This window comes from Peromyscus californicus, unplaced genomic scaffold, assembly GCF_007827085.1.
Source record: "Peromyscus californicus insignis strain IS unplaced genomic scaffold, ASM782708v3 Scaffold_2__1_contigs__length_46816999, whole genome shotgun sequence".
Lineage (NCBI taxonomy): Eukaryota > Metazoa > Chordata > Mammalia > Rodentia > Cricetidae > Peromyscus > Peromyscus californicus.
In genome coordinates, this window is record NW_026294540.1 from 28,306,282 (window position 1) to 28,313,623 (window position 7,342).

The 7,342-nt window shown below is 48.1% G+C and overlaps 1 protein-coding gene across 1 annotated transcript; it reads right to left on the minus strand.

Moving 5' to 3' along the window:
- Nucleotides 1–1,751: 1,751 nt before the first annotated feature.
- On the minus strand, nt 1,752–7,132 carry LOC128120788 (paired immunoglobulin-like type 2 receptor beta-2). The gene is made up of 4 exons (XM_052754997.1): nt 7,045–7,132; nt 6,355–6,741; nt 3,501–3,690; nt 1,752–1,764 (listed from the first exon to the last, which is right to left on the minus strand). The coding sequence occupies exons 1-4, from the start codon at nt 7,130–7,132 to the stop codon at nt 1,752–1,754; spliced, it is 678 nt and encodes a 225-aa protein (XP_052610957.1).
- Nucleotides 7,133–7,342: the final 210 nt, after the last annotated feature.

A 7,342-nucleotide genomic window follows, 5' to 3' on the forward strand; every position in this document is an offset into this window, starting at 1 on the left:
TCACAAAATTAGTCCAACTGAATCCAAATAGAAAAATGGTGACACCTTCAAGTTCCCTGTCTCCATCTGAAAGTGAACAAATGGATGACCCGTCTCCCCGACCTCTCTGTACCATTTAGAGTTTTTGTTGACCTTGTTGTCTGTTTATTTCAAGACAGGGTCTCATGTAGCCCAGGCTGGCCTCAGGCTCAATAGGTGCTAATGAGAGCCTCCAATTCATGATCTTCCTTCACTCCCTGTCTATGGCTGGGATTACAGGTATATGCCACCATCCTAGACTAGATGGGCCTTTGAGGAAAGGAAGCCCAACATGGGATCCAATCAAGCCATGGTCTGTCACCTGAGGAGGAGCATGGAGGGATTGGGACTGTGGCTGAGATGTCAGTGTCCAGGGAGAAGGGGAGAGAGGAACCAGCGTTCTGAGTGTGGACCATGGTCCCTGCCTCTCCCTGTGTCCCTTGTCATGTACACAATATATCACTCTCTAAGAGGTCTCACATAGAGTGTCAAGATAGACACTGAGATGGATTGCTGGGAGTAAGATATTTATTAAAAAGTGTTATTAATTGCATATACACAGAGGAAACAGCACAGTAGGGCTCTCAGGACCAGAGACAGACAAATTGACATGTGTTCTGATGGGAGAAAATCAGAACCCACATGGCAGAAGTGGGGGTTCTTTTCTTGTGCTTGTCCAAGGACAGGATGTTTCACACACAAGAGTGCAGCCATGCTCCCTGATTCCCAGGCAGGAGGCAGGGAAGCAGGGAGATGCTGATGTGTGACCACCCCATGATGTAAAGTGACCTCCCTGGTGAGAGATCCTGGCCCCTGGAGTCTGTTAGCTGGGCAAAAACAGATGTCTCAGCAGGTGCCTTTGGGTGACCCTGAGAGGAAGAGGACAATTTTCCAAGTCAGTTTTCTTCTTGTACTATTTGGATCCCTAGAACACAAACCCAGATTATTGGACTAGGCAGCAGGTCCCTTTTTTCACTAAGCTATTTTGCTGGCTCACACAATTTTTTGTTCAAAGGAACTCACGAACGTTAGATTGACAGCTGTGGAACCTGCATGGAAGCAGACTAGACCCTCTGCATACAGGAGACAGTTGTGTAGCTGGGTCTGTTTGAGGGGCCCCTTGCAGTATGATTAGGATCTCTCCCTGGTGCATGAGGTGGCTTTCTGGATCTCATTACTATGGTTGGACACCTTCCTCACCCTTGAGACATGGGGGAGGGGCTTGGTCCTGTCTCAACTCAATGTACCAGGATTTGCTGTCACCTCATGGGAGAACTTACTCTTTTGAGGAGGGGATTAGGTGGGGTCGGGGGAGCAGGAAGGAGGGATGAGAGGGGGAATCTGTGGCTGGTATGCAAAATGAACAAAATATTTTTAAAAAACATTTAGAATATGTTATTATCATGATTTATCCTCCTGGGCTATCTACATTTTTCAAAAAATGATATTGCTCCTACTGGCTTGGAACTGACCGATTTGGCTGGAGTATCTGGACAGCCAGCCCCATTTTTCTGTAAGGCTCTTGCTTGTCCAGCCAGGAGATTACAATTCCTGCCACCCCACAGGCTTATATGTGGGTTCTCCAGCTCAAGCTCAGGTCCTCCTGCCTATGTGCAAAGCTTTTCTGACTGAATCATCTCTGTTCCCTTGGATGCCTCTCATAACAAACTTCCCCACGCAGGCCCTCACCTGTATCTTGGGATGACAGGCTCTCCCATGGCTGGGGTTCACCTTTAGTCTGCTGGCCTGTAGGAGAAGAAACTGTCAGTGTGGCAGCCATGCTGATCCTCCATCTGCCTCTCAGCTCTTCTCTGTGTTCAGACAATGTTAGGAGCCCAGGGCAGCAAACAGCTCTGCAGCAGCCATCCAGGGACAGCTCTGAGAGTCACCAGGACCTGAGGACAGTCCTCAGCTGTCCTTCTGCACAGCACAGCCAATCAGAGGACAGCTCTCCTTTGTCCCTTGTCCATGTCCTTCTCCCTCTGCTTCCTTCCCCTGCCTTGAACCCATGTCACTTCCCTGCTTTTCCTGCTCTGCACTCACCATGCCTCCCTTTTGTCTCCCTGGAAACTGGCTCTCTAGCTTTCCCTGTGAGTGCAGGCTGCTGCCACCCTGCAGATTCAGCCTCAGGGGTCGAATCCCAGTCAGACTTCTGCTGCCTCTCAGGCTGCTGCTCTCCAGCTCTCAGATGCTCCTCTTACCTATTGGAGGGCTGAGCCCTTCTGAAGACCAGGGGCCACATCTTCAAACTTTAGTTCTGTGCTCTCTCTATTACATTCCACTCTCTGCTCATCTCTCCTCATGTCCTGCAGTCTTCTAGTCACCATGGCTTATAACTTCTCTGAACACTGTCCACACTTGGCTCTTGTGTGAGGACAAGGTCTCAATGAGCCCAGGTTGACCTGCAACTTTCTATGTATCTGCAGATGACCTTGAACTCTTGATCCAACTTTCTGTAATTCCCAACGCTGTGGTTAGGGTGTCCCCCACTGTGTCACCATGTTTGTTTCTTAGATTCTTGTTAATTTTAGAAGACAATTTATTTTTATAAAATTCAATTGGGATTTGAATTCAGATTGCATTGATAATTCGAGTGTTTTGCATTGTAAGGACATTGTATAAAATTTTCTCTTAAGCAAAAAATTTTTTTCCGTATGCAAATATCCTTACATATTTTAGTATTTCCATATTTTTAAATTTATTTTTCATCAATATGTGCATTGGCATGTGTGCACACATGTATGGATGGTAGAGGGGATATTTGGAGAAATTTGTTATGAGAGGCATACAAGGGATCTAGAGAGGTGGTTCCCTCAGGAAAGCCTTGCACACAGGCAGTGTCCTTGGGCACTGTCCTGAAGGAGCTTTCACCTATGTTTCTGAGACAGGTCTGTCATTGGCTCCTCACTGATTGGGCAAGGCTGGCAGCACAGTCAGTGTCAGGGATCCTACTCTCTCTGCTCTCCTACTGTCTGCCAGCATTGAAGTGGGTCCTGGGGATGGAACCCATGTCCTTGTGTTCCTGGGGTGAGCACTTTACCCACTGATCTATCTCCTGGCTGTTCTGTAACTTCTCAGCACTGTTCTGTTTTTAGGGTACAGAGCTTTCAGCTCCTTTAGTGCGGCTTCTTCCCAGACATGTTCTTTTCATTTGTGGATTTATTACTCACCATGGTCTTAATTTCTGTTTTAATATCATATCCTCAACTCAAATATCTCTATTCAAGTGAGCAGTTACCCCAGAGGCACATGCATGTCCCCTTGAATCCCTTAGCACAGGCTCTGTGTTCATCTGCACTTGCTCCCCTGATTTCCAGCTGGGATTCTAAGGAAGGAGGTGCAGATTCAGTCCTGGTTGACTTCAGCTTCCTGTCCTTGTGCTCTCTGGACTCTGTCCTGCACAAGCTCGTCCTTCTCCATATCCCACAGCTGAGAAAACTCAGAGGGGAAGCTCAGGTGAGGGCCTCTCCTGGACCACTTACCTTTGCTTCCTCCAGAGGAAGACCATCAATACACAGACGGGGGTTATGAGCACAGCTGTGGCCACCACCACTCCGACCGTGGCTCCCAGGTTCACAAGATAAGAATGCCAATGGTCCTCTGTGTCCTCCAGGCCAGCTGTGGTGACTGCAGAGGTGACGATGGAGGGTCTCTGCATGGTGGTGCTGATGGCTGAGGAGAGACGAGGAGTGAGCAGATCTCCCTGCATAAGGGAGTGTGGTGATATATTGTGTAACCCAATATATAGTATATCCTAATAAATTTATTTGGGATTAGAAGGAAAGAGCCAGCCACTAGATTAGACACAGAGACCAAACAGTGGTGGTACACACCCTTAATTCTGTCACGGAGGAACCAGAGATCTGTCTAGATCTCTGTGAGTTCAAGCCCATATTGGAAAGGTGGCACATGCATTTAATCCCAGCACTTGAGATCTCATGCCTTTGCTACCAAGTATTTGGGAAGCACACACATCTTTAATCCCAGCACTTGGAAGGAAGTAAGATAGCAGGGCACAGAAACGTGAGTATAAGGTATGAGTAATCGGGAAGTCTCACTCTGGAGGCTGAGGAGTAGGTAAGGTAAGCTTGGCTGTGGCTTGTTCTGTTTCTCTGATCTTTCAGCTTTCACCCCAATATCTGCCTCTAGGTGTTTTTTTTTTATTAATAAGACCTTTTAAAATTCGTGTTACAAGGAAGGGATGGGGTGAGTGTCACACCTTGTCTCCTCTGTGGGATGGGGAACAGCTGTTAGAAAATCACAGAGAAAGGAACACATGCTGAAGGCTGAGACTCCAGGAGAGCAAGCTCAAATGTCCACTCTCCACCTGTCCTGGAGGTGTGTCCTCGGATTGTCAATTAGTCACAGACAACTAAGCCACAGAAGTACAGTTGTTTTTGTCACAAATGTATGTAACATGCAGACAAGACTCAGTCCACAGAGTGTTGGCTGCTTGTTGCCTTAGAACCCGAGTTTCATCCCTAGCAGTCATAAAAAGAGCTGGATGAACTTGTCATGGCCTTTAATCTTAGCCCTAGCAGCAAAGGCAGGGGATCTTTGTGAGTTCAAAGCCAGCCTTGTCTATGTATAGAGCTCCACACCAAACAGAACTGAGTGAGCTGTAACCGCAGCACTGAAGAGGTGGAGGCAGGCATGTGCATGGAGCTCACAGGCCAGCCAGCCTAGTCTACTTGGCAAACTTGAAGCTAGTGAGAGACCCTGTCTCAAAAATAAGTGAAGGACACCTGAATTTATCTTCTGGCCTCCACATGCATACAATGAATTGCAAGCATTCACACACACACACACACACACACACACACACACACACACACACACTCACACACATACACACACACACACACACACACACACACACACACACACACACACACACCTGAATTAACAGACCCACATGTTCACACATACACAGTATATAAAAATATATAACAAAAATAAATAATTTTGTCCATAAATGTACAGCTCAGTGCAGGTCAGAGTACATCCATTCTCTCTACAAACATCACTAAAGTTAATTTCCACAACATTTACCTATTTGGAAACACTAGACCAAAAGTTCCCATCCTGTGGTTTGCTACAAACACAGTTGTAGAATATAAGATATCCTGTATATCAGATATTTACAATATGATTTATAACAGCAGTGAAATTACAGTTCTGAAGTGGCAATGAAAATAATTTTTGGTTGGGAGGTCACCACATCATGAGTAACTGTATTAAAGGATATCTGCATCAGGAAGGTTGAGAACCACTACTCTAGAACTATGAAACAGCTCCTTTCTCTCCCTTCCCGGAGCCCTGGCAGCTGCTGGTTGACATTACATCAGGTCAACATTGCAGCCATAGAGACTGCACAGAGAACCCCACTGCTGGATGGGGTGGCCCATGACTCTAATCTCAGGACCTCAGAGGCAGAGACAGGCAAATTTCTGTATGTTCCAGAACAGCCAAGGCTAAATGGTGAGACCCTGTCATAACAACTAAAACACCAAAGTATGAAAAAAGAGCCACAGAGCAGGATTGTGGTCAAGGACTATGCACACAGTCTCCTAGCTTCTGTAGGGCCATGTGAAGGGACAAGGGTTAACAGTCACACAGTGTTCCACTCTGTGTTCCCAGTTACTTCTGCATCAGAGGAGAGGCAGGGATCAGAAGACAGAGCAGCCACATCATGCAATGGGGACATTATTTCTCAAGAGCCTTGGAGCTTGTGTGGGAGAGGTGAGGGTAAGTGGGTAAGGAAGGAGAGGGGGGGTTGTGAGAAGGGGAGGGGACAAGGGAGTGTGTAGGGAGAGGTGAGGGATGTGTCCTGGGTAGTCAGGAGGGGAAATGGGGGTGGTGGTGACAGGTGGCAGTTTACATATGGATCATAGGACACCAGGAACATCCAACGGGCACTTACTGTTGCTTCGGTTGGAGCTGTGTGGAGATGCTCCCTACAGAGACTCATTGGAGCCCTGCCCCAGGACCTAATGAATCAGCTACATTCTGGAGAAGTTAATCCACCTCGAGATCTTTGGGAAAGGGAAGTGGCCTGGACTGCAGTGTTAGTTTGAGACAGAAAGGGGTGAACTAGGAGGGAGGACACAAGCTGAGGCCTAGAGAGGGCTTGGCTTCCATCTTATCAGAGAATGGCAGACAAGGTCAGACGGGGCAGCTAAGACCTGTCACAACTACAGGGAAAGATCTGTTGGCAGAGGCCTGGCCAGAGGCAAGGGAAAGGAGTATGAAAGAAATCTCAGAGGTGTGGAGCCTGAGGTGACATCTAGGGGACAAGGAACCAGAGGCATCAAAGCCTGAGCCAGGGTGGCTCACCAGAGGAGATGATGAGTTGAGTCCCAGCAATTGACTGCCAACTCTGCATGCCTTCTCTTGTGTTGAGCATAATTTTACAGAAATAAGTGGTCTGGTCCTTCTTCTTCAAGTCCAGGATTCTGAGGACTCCGGATGTCTGAGGCTGTGTCCAGTTCAGGATGAGCCGGTTCTTGAAATGCGCATTTATGAAAGGTGGGGTGGAGTTGTAGATAAATTCCCCATGGAAGTTCTTCCATCTCCAGAGAATCCTCATCTGCGGATCCTCTGCCAACTCCCAGGGGAAGTAGAAGGAGAAGGGGATCTCAATGGAGCTGCCCTGGACACCAGAGAGGCGGGCTGGTTGGTTGACCCCAAAGGCATTTACTTTGTTAGATCCTGCAGAGTTACCTGGGAAGGATAGGGAGAATCTGAAAACACTTCAGGGGATGTAAAGGACAACCCAGAATGTCCCAGCCTTCACCCACAGGCTGGTGTGTGACACAGGGCAGAACTGTCCCTATGGCTGGGACAGAAAAGATGGGAAAGGTTGGATAGTTCCCTCTCTGAGGGATGAGCTCTCTCTTGGGACACAGTGGACTGCCTGCCTCCCCTAGCGGTCACCTGTCTGCATGACAGCCTGCTCTTCCCAGTCCCACTGGTCTCTCCTGTGGTTAGGGCAGAGTCCCTGCTAACAAGGTTCCCACCACTCACCAGCTTGCAGACACGCTGCTGACTGCAATAGAAGTAGAATACAAGCCATGGCCTGAATCCCTCCAGGAAATAAGACCAGCGGAACCATCAGGCAGGAGAGCAGGCTCTGTGGACAGACCCTGGGGTAGCAGGAGTCAGGGGAGAATCAGGGTAAAATGACCCACATCCCCTCAGCCTTCTCCTTTGGAGGACTGCTGGGGGCAGGATCTCCCCATCTCCACATCCTTGTGATCTGCAACTTCCTTTATCATTCTGGCTTCTTCTTTTTCATGTTGCAGAAGATCCTCCCTGTGGTCAC

Excerpts from the sequence above, each read along its gene's own strand:
- LOC128120788 (XM_052754997.1), bottom strand. The coding sequence starts at position 7,132 with ATGGTTCCGCTGGTCTTATTTCCTGGAGGGATTCAGGCCATGGCTTGT. Across the intron at positions 6,742-7,044 it reads AGCAGCGTGTCTGCAAGCTG|GTAACTCTGCAGGATCTAAC; the intron begins GTGAGTGGTGGG and ends TATCCTTCCCAG. Across the intron at positions 3,691-6,354 it reads TCAACTCATCATCTCCTCTG|CCATCAGCACCACCATGCAG; the intron begins GTGAGCCACCCT and ends GTCTCTCCTCAG.